The sequence below is a fragment of the Perca fluviatilis genome, chromosome 5, assembly GCF_010015445.1.
Source record: "Perca fluviatilis chromosome 5, GENO_Pfluv_1.0, whole genome shotgun sequence".
NCBI classification, from domain to species: domain Eukaryota; kingdom Metazoa; phylum Chordata; class Actinopteri; order Perciformes; family Percidae; genus Perca; species Perca fluviatilis.
In genome coordinates, this window is record NC_053116.1 from 19,241,913 (window position 1) to 19,262,115 (window position 20,203).

Here is a 20,203-nt window from a genome sequence, read left to right on the forward strand (position 1 = left end):
GTAGTCTGTTAGGTTGGCAGCTAGTTGAGCTGTATGAGGGGGACAAATGTTACCATGCAAATTAACGATTTACGCTATTGCAGTTTGGGTGGTGACTCGAGTTTTCTCTTCGCGGCAACAGCTGGCTGCCAACTAACAAGTAAGTGCAGAGCTTTAAGGCTGAGTGAGACGTTTCCTACTTTTTGTATTTTTGTATTTTCATCAGCACTTTTTGTCTTTGTTTAACCATACTGGCATACTATTGACGAAGAGGTAGGCTATCAATACAGCTGCGTAAATCTGGCGCGTGCCCTTTGAAACTGACCGGTTACACTGAACTCCATTTTAATGCAAATTATAGCTTAATCCGTAGACAAAGCTTTAATAGTAGCAAGATAACATGTTTGCACTTTCCTTGTTTTAAAAGGTTTGGAAACAGTTATCTTTGTGATTTAATTTCAATCATCATCATTGATTTTTCAAATATAAATGCACAATTGATGTAGCCTACCAACATTATACACAGACTTGATGCCTCCATTGCTGGCACATATAGGGCTGAATTCGTTGTCTCAAACAATGATGGATAAGGGATTGACAGCTATGTTATGACTGACAAGCAGACTTAACCAATCTCTCAGTTGCATCCAGTGCAGTGACTCCCAGCGCCCAATCCTTTTGGATTAGAGGAGGGATTATCATTTGGATTTGCCTCTGCTTTGCAGCCAGTCCCCAATATCTGGTCCATCATGGTAAGGGTTGTGCTTACTTTAATTTCCTGGGGATATTCTTTTTTTTTACCTACTTAATGTATGGCTTTTTGCCTCGAAGACAACAAATGAAACACAATTGTGTATGATATAAACACTATATATGCTGATTGTATCCTAATATGGGCACAGTCCATGCTGTATTTTTCTAGTTTGATTTAGCCTGAATCAGCCCTGATAAAGTCTGACAATGAGTTTTGCAAGTGCCCGAGAGGGATGGCAGATAATAAAGAGTGGTCTTCCAATTCCATCTACCATGGCCATAGGCCATACACTATATTGTCCCTGTTTCCTTCAGACCTGAGAAGGTATTAGAATTCAATGTGATACAAAGCATTACAGTATCCAATGTGATATACAACAGGAGAATGAGTGCTGTCCATGGTGCTGAAATAGTCAAGCCAGTCCTCCCTGTTGTTTTCTTTCACCAGTATTGTGGTGACTGTGGCTGTGCAAAGCATTCTGTAAATAATGAGTGAGAAACCAGTAGTACTCTATGCTACACCACAGTCCGGTGATTAAACAGACATTGTTTTACTGTCCACCCGTCACTCATCCACTGCTGTTACTTATACTCACGCTGTACTTATTTATGTCTGTACTGTATTTATGTTGACACTGCACTACAATAGCATTTGTAACAATCTCTTTTTTAACCTAATCTTACTTACTTCTACTTAACGTTTTTATTTATTTATTATTGTAGCTATGTCAATTTATTTACTTTATACACTTGCTATTTTCTTACTCTTATTTTTACCTTGAATGTGACTGTGAGCAACTAAATAATTTCCCTGAGGGGATCAATAAAGTATTCTGGTTCTGATTCAGATTCTGATTACATCAGAGAGGATTACAGAGTACTGAAGTACTATTAATATTTAGTAGTTTTTCACTAGCTCAGTGGTCTCCAACCCTGCTCTTGTGGATCCACAGTCTTGCTTATTTCCCGAACCCCCGAGCTCTGCCCGACAGTTGAACATCTTTTTAAATTTAGGCAAAGTTATTGTGCAGGGGCTTGTGTTTAGACAGCATTTTACATTTTAGAAGTTTTGAATAATTTGTAAAGTAATTTTGGTATCAGTATGAAACTTGGTCTTATATTGGCAATAGTATCCTAAAACGATATCCAGCCCTATGAACCATGTAGTGATGCTGCGTGTGATATTTTTTGATGATGGTCTCATGATTGGTCTTTCCCTCAATGTTTGTCTATTTTTAACCTGTCTAGAATCCATGATGTCCTGCACTGTAGCTGAAACCACAATACCTCTGGCCTTTGTGTCTGGGAGCCCTGTAGCCAACAGTCACTGCCATCTTCTTCTAATAGAACTAAATAAGACTCAGCCTAAAGCCCTAAACAATCAGGGATGGACAGGTGAAAACTAAGAGGCCGAGATGTGGCCTTTATTCTAAACCTTGTCTTTTATTCTGGTTCCGTAAAGGGACATAGAAATATCCCCAACCTTAACAGTTTCATCTCAGAAGTCCACTTTTGCCATATAAAAATAATGCCTTTAAACATTAGAGCCAAGCCTGCTCAGAGCAAGCTGTCTGCTGCCCCAAAGAGTAGTGGGCACACTGATGGCAGCACATCTCATGCACGCTTTTCCAGATCCCCCAAACAGGGCAAAGGCAAACAGGCTGTAAGCTCAGCACCAGGCTCCCGCTCGGGGCTAGAACCAGGCTCTGTGTCAGGGGGTGTGCCTGCCCCAGCATCTAAATTGGCAGGAGGTCAAGGCTCTGTGTCGAAGCCAGCTTCAAAGATCAAACCTTCCACAGCAGCAGACAAAGGAGCAAGTCGTGGTTCAGCGACAGCTCCAGGGGGTAAAACCCTGTCTATGGAGAACATCCAGTCTTTGAGTGCTGCCTATGCCACATCAGGCACCATGTACCCCTGTGAGCGAGATTCCTTGGAACCCTCTGGTGGGTACCCGAAAGGCACCATGACGCTGGGCAGGAGTACCAGCCGCTCCTCCTACACTAACCGAACACCTGCCATGGGCAGTACCCCAAACATCACCTCCTCTGGGTTACATCAACAGTCAGACCCCTATGGAGACCAAACCTTGCATCCTGCAAGGACTTCCAGTCTGCGGCACCAGTCTGGGAGACATCCACAGGCATTGGATTCGGCTGGACGGGGAGAGGTTTCCTCGTTTGATCTACAGTCTCAGCTGAGGGAGCTGCAGAGGGAAAATGACAACCTGAGGAGAGAACTGGATGTAGGGAGGGATGGAAGGACGGGCCCCAGCATGAACAATGTCAACTTCTGGACCCCAGATGTGAAAAGAGACAAGGGGGTTCGGCGGGAGGAGGGAGTGAGGACCTCGGTTCTGAAGGACCAGTACAGGACAAACCAAGAGGATTTGCAAGTGAGAAAAATGACAAATTGAAGTTTGTTTCAAAAATGCTATATTTCCACTTTAAGGAACATTTCTTAAATGGCTGTGTGAAAAACACAAGCAATTTCATCTTTCAACTTCTTACTGCATCAAATGCATCACTTTGACAGTAAGTCACTTTAACACCAGCAATTCTTTTAGAGAACACATTTTTCAAATGGTGGAAATCTCATTTTGAAACAAAAGTCTTTGATTTGTCTGTGGCACTGTGCACACATCACATTCAGACTTTTGAACCGCCCATCTCTTCTGCACATCATACCTCTCACATCATACCTTTTATTCCTGTCTTCAAGGTTGCATTGAAAGGCTTCTGTGCAGTTCATTTATGAAGATGCTTGCCAGGCTCAGTGCTGTCTGTGTTTCCATGGGAACGTGCCCTAGTGGCAGCCATTCAGCAGTGTTAGTCAGATTCTAAAAAAGCTCACAGCTACTTCTGAAGGGATAGTGACCAGTCTGTCCTGTGCCACCTCTCCCTGGAGTCTGTTCCAGTCAGTCTGAGGCATTATCCATCGGTCTGTCTCACTGTTCTTTCTTTGTCTGTCTTCCTTATATTTTCTGTTCTATTTCACCCTTTGCCAGCCTTCTGTTTCTCCATTTGTCTGAATGGCATATTAAGTCCTCGCAGGGGCATAGCTCAAAATCCTGAACCCTGAACATAGGCATCCTCTATGTGCCTCTCCCCGCATCCACGGCTATTCATTCTAGTATCTTTGTGGGCCCCCGTCTCACGTGAGGGCCCTGGATACTCAGTCCCCTTTCTCCCCCCAGTCCTGACGCCCCTGCTTCCTTGTGTGTCTGCGTTTGTGTGAAGTGTTTTAATTGAGCCATAAGATATATTTCAAATGCTTTCGCACTATACAGCTTGTATAATTTCTGTTGAATCTGCTCTTCATCTCTCTCACACAAGCATGCAAAAACTTTCATCATATCTGTGCTCTTCCATCTGACTTCTCCCTCTTGTAACCAAGGAGCCACCTCTGCATTTGTATTTATATCTTTTTCATCTCACATTGTCACACACACACACACACGCACACTTTTCCTGTGATTTTAGCATAATAAAACAGAAAGTTTGAAAATAAATACAGAATAACATTGTTCCCTAATGAACATACTGTAGTAACTACTAGGGGTGAAACGGTTCAGTTCATATCATAGTTTTGGGGTCACAGTCTTTGGTTCAGTTTGGTACATTTTTCGTAAGGTTTACAGAATTAAATGCGTTTGCTGCTGAACTACTGATGTTGAGATTCTTATGTCTGTGGCATTAAAATGGAGCAGGACAGTCAATGTTCCCACTCTCTGTGTATCTGCAGGCCCTTGGCCCTGTCTGTGATGGATGGATGTGTTTGTCTCTGTTCTGCTCCTTCAGGCGATAGACCCATTCAGCGAGTGTCGACTCATTGGTCTCTCCCACACTAACACACTCGCTTGTACCATCTTTTTTACCTTCACCCTTTTCTTCTTTTATCTCTCTTTATCTACTGAAAACCACTCACAGTACAGTATCTCTAGATGTATGATCACATAACCCGTATGTACCTTATGAGAACCCTTATGTACACTTACAAGAATGAAAGCATAGGTGTAGAGAATATATCATAGGCTATTAGAAGCAGAATGAGTTTGTTTTATTAACAGAGATCTAAACTGGCATCATAGAATCCATTTAAAGATCTTGGAGAACAGTTGCAATGGAAAAGTCACCATTTGACAAAAAGGACTGATAGAAACCATTAAATGCTCAAGTTATGATACGGCCTCCTGCCATTATATGTAGCCTGTACTTTTTCCTGATGCTGAATTCAGCATCTTATTTAACAACACCTTCTTTGTTTCCAGCAAGATTGAAGTTCATACTGAAAATCAATGTGACATATACCCACGAGTTAGTCAATTTGGTTGACCATGTACAGTATATCTATAAATAAAACATTATTCATTATAAAACATTATATTACTCTCACTCTTACTCCTCCTCTTTTCTTACAGACACACACACACCTAGGGATTGTTCCGCTCCAGCTGATAATTATCAGGACTTTGTTACCAATATTGATCACCCATTAAGTTGCTACCATCCCCTTCTCTCTCTTAACTTAAACCTTAACTCTCTCTTAGAATGTTATAACAGCCCTATTATATAAAGTCAGAAATAATCCCAGTTTCTTTGAATTACTTTGAAAACGCAAAAGCTATACCTCATGCAGAATATGTTATTCTAACTCTTATCTGCTGTCACCTCACTCTCCCTTATCACCTCCATCCCCCAGCTCTGCTTTCAGATGATCACTTTTATCCTCTTTTTCTTCTTCTCCATTTTGCCTGTGTTTGGCCCTTTGAGACACTGGGAAGAGTTCAGACTGACAGGAACACTTTGTAATTAGCATGAGGAATGTCACCTTTTCTCTCAGCTGCAATGACCACAGTTGTCCCCTAACCATCTGTTTGTTTGGTGTATGCGTGTGCGTGTGACTGTGTGTAAACTTGTACATATGTATTTGTGTCTACAGTCTTGGCTGTGTGTGTGTGTGTGTGTGTGTGTGTGTGTGTGTGTGTGTGAGGATTGTCCACCCACTCGGACTTGATAGTCAGTGCTAGCTTGTTGCATTGATTATCACCCTCGCCTTCCTCCTACATCACATCTCTGCGTCCTTGGCGCTCTGTGCTTTCTGGACTCGAGCAGAGGAGTAAGAATATTTGAGGAAAGATTTGTAATATTTTCACAAAGATGAAAAGATTAGTAATTTAACTTCCGTTTAGTGTTTGTGTCAATGGATCTTTGACATAATCTATGTTGAGGGACATGCTGTGTGTGTGTATTTCTGTTTCCTTTTGTTTAATTTCCTCACAGTCAATCATCAAGAATGTTGTGCCCATGGTTTAAAGCACAGAATGAATTTCCATTTGCCAGTCAGGAAAAATGGGAGCTGTGGATGTAAATCAGCATATTGTATTTTTCACTTAGCACTGCTGCATGCGGCAAAAGCAGGAATGTTGAGTGAAATGTCCCCAGCAACACTTTATCGGGGCCCATTTGTGTCACTTTGTAATCAATTGTTCAAGTGATAAATGTATTGACAAATCATTTTTTCACTTCAATTTTATTTATAGTATCAAATCATAACAAGAGTTATCTCGAGACACTTTACAGAGTAGGTCTAGACCACACTCTATAATGTACAAAGCCCCAACAATTCTAATAATTCCCCCACGAGCAAGCAGTGCGACAGTGGCGAGGAAAAACTCCCTATTAGGAAGAAACCTCGGACAGACCCAGACTCTTAGTAGGCGGTGTCTGACGGTGCCGGTTGGGGATGTGATGAACAGTGGCAATAATAGTAACATTAAAGATAATGGAACAGTGACTTCAAATGGTAGTTGTAGTAGTTCATGTCATCAGCAATCAATCAGCAATTGCATCAGTAAACCTCTTCAGTCAATCTTTACAAACTCACATTGTCCAATAAAAATTAATTCCAGGCAAATATCTTCCCAAGGCTTTTGAATATCACGCCATGCTGCAAAACAGGGATTTTTTTATTCATTAAGAACTGAACTCTTGATTATTCTGTTTTATTAGTTTGCCCACTGGTTTGCATATGTCACAATTGTATTCTTGAATAATTGTTGATTTGTCAATTTATCAATTGATTTATGAGTGGCACAATTGGGACCCTATCATTCTCATTGCATTTAGGCCAGTAACTGTTGCTCTGATTTGTTTTCATCTGGAATAACATCACCCTTTCTCCTGTCTTCCCCCTTTTGATGTTCACCTCTTTCAAACAAACCCAAGTCATTTTGGCTTTCAGTACCTTCTATGTCTTCACCCTGTGTTTTGAAGAGAAATATCACCCCCTGGTGGCCAAAGCATGTAACCATCAACCAACAGCATGAAGTAATCTACATATTGGTTTGATATTTTTCTATGTACTTTCTATTTTGTCTTCATGCATGTGCATGTCTTTCTTATGTCACATTTTGCTGCTGCAGCCTGGGGATATCAGAAGAAACAAGGTCTGTTTTTGTACCCCAGTGTATATTTTTTATGTGTGTATCATCATATGTTTAGGAATTTTTAATGTGTCTGTGTGTTTGGTATGTTTCTGTACTTAATGAATGAATGGGCGCTTAATCTTTCTCTATTTGTAGCAGCTTCCGTTGACAGTTCAGGAGCTACAGGAGGAGCTGAGGGCTCACAGAGAGATGAACAGCCGCTTGCAGCAACAACGACAGCAGGGGAACTCTGGCTCCCATCGAGAAATCCATACAGACCAGGACCACAGAGGGGGGCTCAGCCCTGGCCACAGCCCCAGACAAAGCTCCAGCAACCTGCATAGTCCTGGTCCAAAGAATAGCCCGAGAGCCAGCCCATCCAACACCTACAATCCGAGGCAACAGGAAGCTGATGTCATCATTCACAGCCCTGGTTATGGCTGTAACACTGCAATAGCTGTGCAGAGAATCAGCCCTGCCAACACCCTTCAGCCTGGGCGGAGGAACGGCCCAAATCAGCCCCTATACACTCCCAGCCAAGGTCCGGTGGTAGCTCCCAGCTCTGGTTCACTCCGGCCCTGCAGCCCCTGCCAGGTGCCCGGGTGTGACGGCTTCTTCTCACCTCCGCCTCTGGATCCATCAGAGGAGAATGTCTTCCGGATGCAGGCAGAGCATGAGCGGCAGGCCAAAGAGCTGTTCCTGCTGAGGAAGACCATGGAAGAGATGGAGATGAGAATCGATTCTCAGAAACAGACTCTGGGCGCCCGGGACGAGAGCATCCAGAGGCTGCTGGAGATGCTTCAGGGCCAAGGCCAAGGTCAGGGACACTGGGGTCGGGGACAGCCGACAGGCATCGTAACCATGGCAGCACAGGAGGCTGAATCGCAGCTGGAGAACATGCATGTGCGAGAGGTATGTTTTTCTTGCTTGTATTTTTGAGTGCTCCATGGGGTGAATGTTTAAAAAAAAGTTTAAAAGTGATTTTAACAGTAGGGGTGGGCAGTATATCGACATTTATTATTTATTATCTTTCACTTCACAATAAAATCATGGTTTACATGGATTACAAATCATAGTACACAATTATGTTGCCTGTGTTGACAATACAAAGCAATTACCATGTCAGATTATACTTAGAATGGCTGTGAAAATACTTGAGAGCTGAAAATTACTTCCTCTGTGATTTACCATGCATTATAGCTTTTTAATAGATATGGTAATATATATGAATGGTTAAAGTGATATATTTTTTCCATATCGTCTCCATACTTAGATACATATATGATCTATTTGTTCGATGTATTTTTTATTTATTTGCATATTCATCGATACGATAACTGAATAACATTTTGCTGTTAAGCATTTCCTATGTATATGCATGTGTGTGTGTGTGTGTGTGTGCGAGAGTGTGTGATTGTGTACCTGTGAGTGTGTCTGTATTATGTAAAGTGTGGGAGCAGAAAGCAGCTCAGCAGGTCTTATCAATGGGCCAGATTAACACACTGAGAGCCCTAAGCCTGTGTTCAGCCATGCAGTTTTACAATCTGACTCTGTTTGTTTGCGTGTGTGTGTGTTCCTGGGTATGCACATGCTCATATGGCAGTTGCTCATATGCCACTTGTCTGTGCGTTGTGCATAGCATTTGGCATTTATTCTACAGCATGTGGCATGCAGTAAGCTTGTTGCTGCATTGGAATTGGAAAAATATTAAATAAGCTGCGACATTTATTGCAGCTCATCAACAATTCTCAGTTTAAATATAAGAAAAAAAAAACAGTCTTCCTCTGACACTCAATTTTATTTTATATTTGAGTGAGAATTTAAAAGTACCATTAAGCGGTGGTGTAGCACAGGTGTGTCTGTATCCTCTGCCAGTATGGCTCGCAGTAGGCTGCTCTGTGCTCTTCACCCCTGCATTGTTTATTTTTAACTCCTAAATCTTCTTAGCCTTTAATTTCTCTACCTCGCTGTCAGTGTGTGTGTGATTGTGTGAGTGTGTGTGTTGAGTGTTGTGATGTCTGTGCATGCCTCTGATATTGTTAGTGTCATGATGTTCTTGTTTTTCTGTCTATGTTGTTTGTCTGCCTCTCTGCTGTGCCCAGTCAGAATGATTGCGTTTGCGTGGGTGTATGTGAGCATGCGTGCACATCTGGGGCCTGTCGGCTTAGCGTTTCTAGCAAGGACACTCCCTTGACGGGCTGCTGGTGGCTGATGGGATTTCCACCCGTGCTGGGTGTTTGGTCACTGTGATGATTTTGTCAGAGGGGAGCATGGGTGTTTCAGCCCATGCTAATGCGACCACTGCTCTGAATGTGTGTTCTTGTGTGTGTGGTGTGTCTGTGTGTAAGGGAACTAACCATGCTGTGTGTGTTTAAGAGGTGAGTACCTGTTCACACACACTCTGTATGCTGTGCTATTTTTAACTGCTTGACAGCTTAACATACTGTGGGTGCAATTGAGGAGGAGGGGGTGAGTGGGTCTAAGAGGTGAGAGGGAGAGATGGGAGAAAGAAGTGTTTTTCTAAGGTAGAAAAACAGGCTGTGTTTGTCTGAATATTAATGTATGATTAATGAGGGAAAACACACTGACCGCCCTGATTGAAAAGAGAGGTGATTGCTGTTCTTTCATTTTTTTCCCTCGTCTCCTTCTGGCCTCCTCTCCTCTGAGTTTGAGAAGGAGGGGATGGAGGCTGTGTGTGTGTGTGTGTGTGTGTGTGTGTGTGTGTGTGTGTGTGTGTGTGTGTGTGTGTGTGTGTGTGTGTGTGTGTGTGTGTGTGTGTGTGTGTGTGTGTGTGTGTGTGTGTGTGTGTGTGTGTGTGTGTGTGTGTGTGTGAGAGGGAGAGAGAGAGAACTGATGCAGCTGAAGTGTAGCAGTTGATTTTTCAGTTTTTAAGCCAAAGTAAAAGCATGCCTTAGAGTGAAATAAACTGATTTGTAGATAGTACGAGACTCAATATTCATATGCTGTAGAGCTATTTGAATTGCTACTTGCAGTTATATTTGTATTGCGTTGGTTGTATATACATCAGAATGAAGACAAGGTTTAACACTGTGCATGGTCCATTACATTAGTGAAATACAATATTTTAAATGTCATTTTTAACAGTTTTATAATAATATTAAGCTAGTCCCAAAATTATTGTATTGTAATAAGGATTTGGGAAACATTCAAAATAAAAAATTTAAAAAATGTAGTTTTGATGTATAGAAATGCATTGTCCTGCTTCACTGACAAACTTGTTTTATGTGCAGAAAATAAATAATTATTCAAAATAGGAACTGAGCTACTATTACACATTTAATTGTAGTGACAAGACACTGTCTGACACTTAAATATTCACCATTTATTTATGAAAACATTCAAATTTGGGGGATTTCAAAATGTAGTTTATAACATTGTGGTGAAAAATAGTCAAGCTCTCTGACAGTTTGATGTGGTTGTGGTTAGTGTGGAATGTGTGTGGATTTATATGCACTCATTTAACTGTAAGAAGCAGCTCCCTTCCTGTGATGCCTCTTCCCTTTGTTTAAGAGTCGGAGGACCACTCTGACACACATAAACATCATTTAGCCTTACACTTGCACTTGTCATGGTCAGTGAAGGCAAGCCAGTGATGGTAGTGCAGCTATTGCCTCTAATAGGGGGCACTACTCTTAGCTCTTTTGATTAGCTCCAAAGGAAACCAGCCCAAATGCCTTTCATTACCGCGCCCATTACTCTCCTTTAAATGACCCAGCTTGTTTAGCTTGAGCTGGGATAATAACTGCCTCCACTTTTAGTTCACCTCTGCTTTTATTTATTCTTCAAGCATGACTTAGGGTTGACATGGGGCTTTCTTGGTATTCTTTGCTGGTTTGAAGAGAAATTATCACCTTAAATTTGTGTTGGTTTCTTATTTTTTTATGCAAGGACAGTTTAGGAGATGGGTGTGAACGCAGTGTCTACTTAGGCTTGTATGATGCAAATCTGAGAATCAAGTAAGGGTTAACAGAGAATTGAAATGTCTTTTTGTCTTTTCTCCTTTCTCTCTTTGTTGTACCTTTCAGAATTTACAGATCATGTCCAAATGTGAAGTTACTTTAACCAGCTGTCTGTGTTTCTGTTTGTATGGTATGCTTGTGTGCAGTATGTATGGATATATAGCTCACTCCATCACTACTTCACCTGCTGGTTTGTGTTGTCAGGGGATGGTGTGTGTAGTGGTGCTCTCTCGCTTGTGTTTCCTGTTCCTTTGTCAGCTGTCAGACTGCCTTAGCTGCACAGACCTGCCGTAGAGACACTGGCACATCTGTGTCAGCCTTCAATTGGCTCTTGAGATAAAATGATTACACTGGTCAACATCACCATCATTTGTTAGAACAATGTGAAAGCCATATAGTATGGTTGAGTTCTCTATAATATTTACTGATACATATTTCCATTACTAGCAATGTCCACAAAGTGGCAGTGTTCTATTAGAATTTAACTAGTGTGTCAGTAACATGCACTAACTGTGAGCCTAAGTTATGTGTGAACATACACACATACACACACTCACGCACGCTGAGAGGCATAAATCTGGGCCTAATCGGCTCTCCCCAGATGCCAGGTCCCTGTAGACCCAATAATAACAGCCGCACCACTGGTCTGTTCCTGCCCAGCTCTGTCCTGCTGCCAAGGGCATGCACACACACACGCACACTCTCACTGTGAGATTTTTACTTAGAGATGGCATATCTACTTTGATACATATCGTACTGCAAATTTCATATGCTTCTTAGGGCCTCTGGATGGATTTAGGGCCCCTACTGTATATGAAGACATCTCACTATTGAATCGGTTTGACTGAGTACTCTATAGCAATACTCTAGTCTAAAAAATGTAAGGCCAAAGCACTTATGGATACCCTGTTTTTTTCTATAGTATGACTGGCTTTAGAAGTTCTGCTGCTGTTTTTGGCAGGCCCTCTCTGTCTGCCCCTGCATCCTCTCTCAAACCTTGATGAAACTTCAGAAATGTAGCTTTGTAAAACTTTCTAGTGCCAGTATCTTGAGGAAAAGTGGAAGTTCACGTCAGCAAATCTGTCTTTTTTATAATCTCTTTTCAGCTTTTTCTTTTTGCTCACTTTCTCATGCCACCAGCCTATCAGCTCTCTTCTTACTTATCTGCCTTTCTGCCTGAGTATATTTGTCTGTCCATCAACATGTCCCAACTCTCTCTTTCTTACTCCTCGGGTTGATATGCTATCTGTTGTGGTTTGATTAATCGGTGAAAAGCCTGTCCCTGGTGGGGCTTTTTAGGGCTCCATATTTGATTGGCTTCTTTCAGCCTCCGCTAATGAAGCCCCTCTCAACTAACATAAGAAGGCCACTATACCTTCAGTAAACACTCACAAACACACACACCAGTGCTCCCTTCTCTCCACCACACCCCAGGCACCACATATTCGCCACGCTCTGTTGATCTCCCAGAATGTTTGAGTGGAAAAGTTTATCGGGACAAACTTACACCCCTCAAACCTTATCCTTACCCCCTCCCTATTTCTCAGTAAGGTTTTCCTCTGATTTTCCCTTTGTCTTTTAAAAGTGCTCTTTCAAGCCATTGAGCTGATAGGCGCACACATTTTCACATTTGTGGCAAGCAAATGTGTTTCCTTTTTCTCTCACTGATGGAGAAGGGATGGGAATGTGATTGATGAATGTGTGTGTGAGTATGTGTGTATGTGTGGGTGTCTATGTAAAATCTGTGCATGTTCTAGTCTGTGCATGGCGTATATGACACCATTGCCTTCAGGCCAGAATTGAACCTTTTGACCGTATCCTTCCATTCAGGATGCCGGCACTTATTGCTATAGTGTTCCGTTTGATCCTATTCATTCCATATGTTTGGTCCTCTGACACATGTGGAGCAGAGAAGACGGTCTTTGATGACATGCTCTCTTGCATGACTTAATTCCCCCCATTGTACTCTAACTGTTGTTGATAAGAAGTTAATACACATACTCTCTCTCTCCATGGGACAGATAAATAAACACACTCACCATGACACATTAATACACATATGGCCAGTAGGCGATTAGGATTGTGCAGCAGTGGGCATACCCGTCTGTGGGAAGCATGCTCTGACAGCAGTAATCCCTCCTTATCCACAATTGACATGGACAAGAGGATAAGGCCCTTGTCTCCTCGCATTTCAACTCCGAGGGAGAACTGGGAAAAATGGGAGAAATGGGAAAACCTGTCTACTCATGTGTTTCTAGAGTCGATAATTGACTGATTGATGAGCTGCCTTAATATTATTGCCCCATCTCCATGTGGTTTCTGTCTGATTTGGTGGCTTTTCTTTACCCACTGACTGTCTGTTATTTTCCCTAATTTTGGCTTGATAGTATTGTAGTTTCTCTGTCTTTTAATCTACAGTATCTGTAACTTTGGTTTGTGTATCTGTCCCACAGTTGAGAGAGGCAGTGTCCCTCATTTTTCAGTGTCACTCAAACCTTTTCATTTTCCTTAGAGGTGCACATTATAGTAGGCATTAGTCAGTGTGTGGGTGTGTGCTGTGTTTTTGTGATCCTATGCAGTCCAATTGGTATTCCATGTGCCCATGTTGCCCCTTTCAAGCAGCTGCCTATAACACAATCAGGCAGCAGCGGCAGGCAGCCCTCACTTATCTCACCTACTGTGCAGATGTATAGATTTGTTTGTTATGAAGGCTATTGTCTGTCACCTGCAAATCCGTCTATGATAACTCATTTTGTTTCCACGTAGCACAGGATATGCTATAGCAGTGTACTAAACTGATGCCATAGTCCTGCAATGATTCCTCTGTTAAACTGGAAGTGGTGGCCTAAAGCTTTGCCGCAACTGAGGTGCCTTTGAGCAAGGACCACTCCCTTATTACCACAACTGAGGTGCACCAGCAGACAGTGGTTGTACTGGGCGGCTTCTGTGTGTGATGGTGTGTGGCTGTGTGGGTGTGAACAGGACATTAGTGACAAAGATAGCTGCTTTGATAGCAGATATCTTCCCCTTGAGACTAGAGCCAGAGCTTACAGTTGGACGTGTGGTGGTGACGCTGATTAAAGCTAAGCAGCAGCAATGATGGTTGTGTTGCGTTGGATAGATGTTGCAGTGGCATATTTCACATGTGCCTAAACTAGCTTGCAGGTGTCACCCCATTTCTTGCTGTGACTCTTTTAGAGAGGTGTTGATTTGTCTCTATGGTCATTTTAGAGCAAATTGTAAATGGTGATTTTGTATTTGACTTCATTATATTGAAGGTGTTTCTAATATTTTATCCACCCAATTTACCTACATGTACATGGGCAGACATACAAAATAGCAAAACAGCATAACACAACCATGAGATGGTCAATAACTTTCCAGTTATTGCAGGGTAGTTGAAACTCATCATTGTTCTTTCTCCCCAAATGGACTTGTCCTAATACTCAACAAGTACGTTTAACTTGCTGTGTGTGTGTGTATGTGTGTGTGTGTGTGTGTGTGTGTGTGTGCTTGTGTGTGGGCATAGTTGTAGGTCAGAGCTACCATTAATTATTGATAGAAGAAGTGTAGCGCATGTGCTGGTAGAAAGTGTTGCTAAGCAAGAGCTTTAGCTTGCCAGAGACATCTGCGAGAGAGACAGAGAAAACAAGTGAGAGATAAGAAATAGAAAGATAGAGACAGAAAGAGTGATAGTGACAGATTCATATGACCTATAGCTGAGTGTATATTTTTCCCCGCTGACGAACAGAGACAGAAAGACGGTAGAAGAGAAAGCAGAGAACAGTCCAGCACCTGGGAGATAGAAAGAAGTCCTCGGGAGATCATCGGATCATAGGAATGTTTTTTTATTTTTGCAAAAATATAATTTTTAAGGATGTACAGTAGTAGATAACTGCATTTTTAAATAGAAAGATAGAGATTGATCCGTGTATCTTTTTAAGTGGCTCTGAAGCAGTGGGCGTTAGAAAGTGCTAAAGATGATGAGCCGCCAGGCTTATTTTTACCGGGTCCCTCCACAGGAGCTCCATCGCCGGAACCAGCTCCAGGCCGATCCGGCCAAGACCAGGGCTCTGCAGACTGTCATTGATATGAAGGTAGGACTTACAGCGGATTTGGAATCAACAGAGCAGGCAAAATTTTAAGTAATGTGCTGCATGGGGAGTGTGTATGACATCAGTGAGATTAAACTGCGGTAGATGATCTTGTTTGAGCATTGTTTGCTTTTTAGTTGCAGAATGTTGTCTGGTTTAGTCTGATATATCAGCTTCATACCAACAAAGCTTTAATTATTGATACATACTACTGTAATGTGAGCAGTTGTAGAGGATCTGGCTTGCCTTGGGAATGCAGACACAAAATGACATGCACAAACAATCTGTCTTGCTGTTGCCTCGTGTCGGTATGGCAGCCATGCCAATGTAAAGGCCATTATTGGCCAATGCAGAGTGGAGCACTTATTCAATTTGTTTCAAATGTCACATATGGAAGCTTTCACTCTCATCTCAGCCCTTTGAAGTCGTGAGAGCTGTGAAAAATGCAGTTGACTCCACATGTGTCTGCATGCACACACACACACACACACACACACACACACACACACACACACACACACACACATTGAGTGTTCATTCAGCAAACGCTTGTTCTAAAAGTGATTCCTTTACAGCAAAACCACAGTTATTTTTCACACATACTTTGGGATTGGTCTGCCTATTAAAAGACTGCACATGTGCTAGGATGCCCACACTGTTGTAAATGCATGAGAGGCCCAATTACATTTGACTGCATTAATTAGAAAGGCAGAACAAACATTGCCAGAAGGATTAGAAATATGAATGGGGGGAGAGAGAGAGTAAGAGGTAACAGTCTTCCTTTGACGATGTTGATAATGAGGAGGACATAGCTTCCTTCATTGTGTCATTTTGAAACTGTCCTCTGTTTAAGTTGTTGAGTATTTTCTGCCACATTCTGTATGTTCGTCATCATATTTGTGTGTATGTTTGTTTCAGTTTCTGTGCTGTTGCTTTTTCTAAGTGGTGTATGCTTCCGTTTTGTGATTACAGAACACCAACGCCCCTTTCTGTTTTGATCCTGACGTTATCTGGCAGGTAATGAGTGCTCACCTCTTAATCCTTCTGTCAACTCACCATGGGCTACAAATATACACCTTTTTTAATTTGTGTTGTCCTCTATCACTATCAGAAATTCTCCCTGGGTTAGAAGGCAGCACCATCATGTACACTAGTTCATGTTTCGCTTTTGAGGCCCAACTTTTCTTTTTTAAACGTCAGTTTATTGGTGTTTTAGAGAGCAATCAATGAATGGTTCCCAAGTCTTGCCAAATGTGTCAATGGAACCACGTAATGTAAATCTGAGTTTTTCCAGTTTTAGGTGCTGCATAACGTCTATGATCAACATAGTGAAAGTGGGAGGTTGTGCGAGGCCCAATTTTTTTTACATGCATTCCTATTGTACTGAATGTTGTTTTTTTATATTAACCTCTGTATTTTCTTTGGGCTTGCCTTGTTTCTCTTCCTCTTGGTGAGTTTTTTTTTCAATTTGTGCTCTGGAGCAGAAACAGATAGCAATCAGTACGCAAAGATAGAGCATGGCTTATGATACAGAAATCAACATGAAGCAATGGAAATGGCATAGCATAGTCTGTGTGTGGGCATTTTTGTATTTTGTAGAGGGATTCCTCTAGATACCTGAATGCCCCACCTTGACTTTAGACAGAGACTTTAGAGTCTATGTCCTTGCATACACTCTTTGTGTGTGCGTGTGTGTGTGTGTGTGTGTGTGTGTGTGTGAGAGAGTGTGAGTGTTTACCTTTTATGCATTTCTGTAGTATCACTACATGTGATTGTGTGTTTGGGATGGTACGTGCAGCAGGGCTGATGTCAGAGGATGTAATAAAGGTCAAATACTTACATGTTGCCTGTGGTTTGTGCTGATGGCATCATGCAGTCTGCTTCCATTTATTCAATTACCTTTCTCCTCTCTTCCAAGGTTTAGCATTTAACGTATGTCTGAACCCATGCAGCTATAAACTGAAGGACCTGTCCATGACAGACCCTTCCATTCCCTCATAGATACTGCAAAGGAAAACATCTTGGCTGCACTCAACTGCTTGCCTTGATATTTCCCCTGTTTTACCAGACATTCTGGTCAGAAATAGGGGTACACATTAATAGGTTATAATCTAGATACAGGACGCTAGGAGGTCTTCTGTGAATATGCTGAATCGCTGTTGCCGCTGTTTTAGCCAAATACTGACAATTTCTGTAACTTAACGAAATCAACAATCTGACATTCACTCATTTCACGCCGTGATTGGCCAGCTGTGTGGAGGTTTAAAAGGAGCCAGGGTTTGAAATTCTCCCTTAAGCTCTCTTTTTACATTTTTTACACAGCTATTTCTGTCACTTATGTAAACAAACAAGTGCGTCACTATTAATGTCTTCCAGGAGAGACTGGATGAAAATATGCACCGTTATCCCTATTTTTAACAATACCGCATCTGTCCCCTCTATGGCGGCCTTTCTTTCATTAACCTGCTCTCTCCCTTTTTTGTGCTTTTTTTAATGACATTTTTGAGGGATACATTGATAGATAGATCAATAACATGTGAGACAGGTAAGCCCTTAAAGTCCAGAGCCTAATATCAAAAGTCAGATTTTTGCTGATTCTTTGCCTGCCTACTGTTGCTGGTGCAGGACACAAAGATTTCTTCCCTGGAGAGGAACATCAGAGACTTAGAGGATGAGGTCCAGATGTTAAAGACCAGCGGCCTGCTGCACCCCGATGACAGGCACAATGAGCTCAAGCATGTGGAGGTCTACAAGAGCCATTCTAAATTCATGAAAACTAAGGTAGAATGTCTCTGCACGCTATCTTAGACGACTTCGTACTGCATGGCCTGAGTGATGCATGTTTGCCTTAAAGAATCAATTACGACTGAGTGAGAACCTGTTATGTGCCATTGCATGCTAATGGAGGAGCAATCATAATTTATATGAAATCTTGATGCCAAACTGCATGCTACAGTATGTTATGTCCTTTTGGCATGCTTTATTGAGGCTTTTAGCCTACCGTGTTGCATGGATACCAAGAACTCCTACGTTTAAAAATGGATCGGTTATTTCATATTTAGAGTGAGGTTTCTTTTCTTTTTTTTTCTTTGAAATGCTTGTGTGCCTTATCTACCTTACCTGTGTGATGACCAAGCATTGAACTGCTCTCCTATCTGTGACGGCTGACTGTTCTGAGGGAGCAAACTCAGGTCCTATCAACTAACAGTGAACCGTATCGGTTTACTGTCCTACCTTTAGAAAGGCCTGACTAAGATTTCTCTCTTCCAGGCTGTATACTGGTTTATTCATTGGGACACAGTGCACACAGGATGCAGTGCCCAAACTAATATGCAAACTTTTGAATAGACACATATCTACAGGAGCCATATTTAAAAATGTAGTTTCAAGTTTCACAGAGTTTCTAGCTGAGTGTCCATGATGGCTGAAGCCCATGAGTAGTGCTCCATATGAAAATGTTTCTCTTTTGTTCATTAATGGTGCTCTTTGTAGGTCCCATTTGTCATTGCATCGGGGAAGTTCCTGATGCAATCATAAAAGAGATGTTTTTATGAATGGGGCCCTGACTGATGAATGTGAGCTTACAACGACAGAGGAAAGAGCTCTCTCTTCACTCTTACTGACCTAGGGATGATATACATCACAGTGATGGCCCTGGCTCGCTCTCCCATGTCTCATCTTTCTGCGTTACACAGAGAGACACCACGCGCATGGATATGCACAGACATACAGATTCATTCTATATCCTTGAAGTGTTTAGGGTACTGGTCTTTCAGCAGTGATGGCGACTGGTGTTGAGGTGAGACTGTGATAAGAGAAACCAGAGAGGACAGCATCCCTGTCCTCTCTAGTTTCCTCTGTGAACTTTGATATACTCAAACACTAGAAAGTTGCTTTTAAAAACATTTGTTCAAGAATGATACATTGATATTAGAGCAGAGGATAATTATTTACCTAGATAATCATTTCTGACAGAACTTCACCAAGTGTAACATTCTGAAGCTTCAGCGGTGTGGTTGAGGAGTGCAGAGTGTGGAGGAGCGTGGAGGAGCACGCAGCCAGCTGGGAAACCTAGACGATTTTCCTGCTGGCTGTGTGCCGTAGTTTAGTGGCTTGCTGTCTTCTTGTCTTTGTGTCTCTGTAGGAGCAGGCCTTGTCACCATGTGTGTCTTCCATCAGAACAGCTCCCACCTTCTTCCTCCCTCCCCAACATCCCTGGATCACAGAACAAGCAGAAGTACCCCTCTCATTAGCCTCTCTCCTCTCATTATTTATTTCAGCCTGGTCTCACTGAATTCCGTAAAATGGGCACGGACTGGTAACAGCTCATTCCGTGGTGGTGGTACGGAATGTGTGAAAATTCCGTGTGGCCACCACGGAAAACAATACCAATGTAAAGTCAATGACAAGATGACGTAGCACGGTAGTGAGTAGTATGTAAGGCCGGAATTCCGCGCAAGGAGGTTGGTTGGTGTGGTGGATGGGTAAAACACAGGACTTTCACCCAAGAGAGCGGAGTTTGTGTCCCGTGTGTGGCGTGCGTTTGTCAGTTGTGTTTTTTTTTTTTTTTTTAAGCATGTCCCGCGTATTGCACGGAACCATAAGCCCACCCACGACCATTTCCTGAACCCAACCGTCCCGTTCTTGTTGCGTGTCACGGAACCATAAGCCCACCCACGACCTTTTCCTGAACCCAACCGCTCCGTTCTTCTCGCGTGTCACGTAAGCCCGTGTTTCTTTTTCGGCGATCCGTGTTCATTTCACGGAATTCTTCCGTGGGCCCATCACGGAATTTGGCGATCCGTTGGCGATCCGTGTTCATTTAACGGAATTATTCCGTGGCAGTTTCACGGATTTTGTTGCAATTCCATGAAACTGCCACGGATTTTGAGTTAAGGGCCCGTGTTCATTTCACGGAATTCTGTGAGATCAGGTTGTTTATTTCATTCAACCTAATATTCCTGCTCCTTATT

At 42.3% G+C, this 20,203-nt stretch overlaps 1 protein-coding gene across 1 annotated transcript in view; it reads left to right on the forward strand.

Annotated features, from left to right (window-relative positions):
* The window catches only part of LOC120559318 (ERC protein 2), an 86,023-nt gene that overhangs the window by 381 nt on the left and 65,439 nt on the right, over positions 1–20,203 (forward strand). Inside the window, exons 2-8 of the mRNA XM_039800957.1 lie at positions 1,981–3,124; positions 7,154–7,177; positions 7,313–8,068; positions 15,159–15,233; positions 16,203–16,247; positions 17,856–18,011; positions 19,375–19,467. Of these exons, the coding sequence (XP_039656891.1) occupies positions 2,261–3,124; positions 7,154–7,177; positions 7,313–8,068; positions 15,159–15,233; positions 16,203–16,247; positions 17,856–18,011; positions 19,375–19,467 (2,013 nt within the window). The 5' untranslated portion in view covers positions 1,981–2,260. The remainder of the gene's footprint in view (positions 1–1,980; positions 3,125–7,153; positions 7,178–7,312; positions 8,069–15,158; positions 15,234–16,202; positions 16,248–17,855; positions 18,012–19,374; positions 19,468–20,203) is intronic.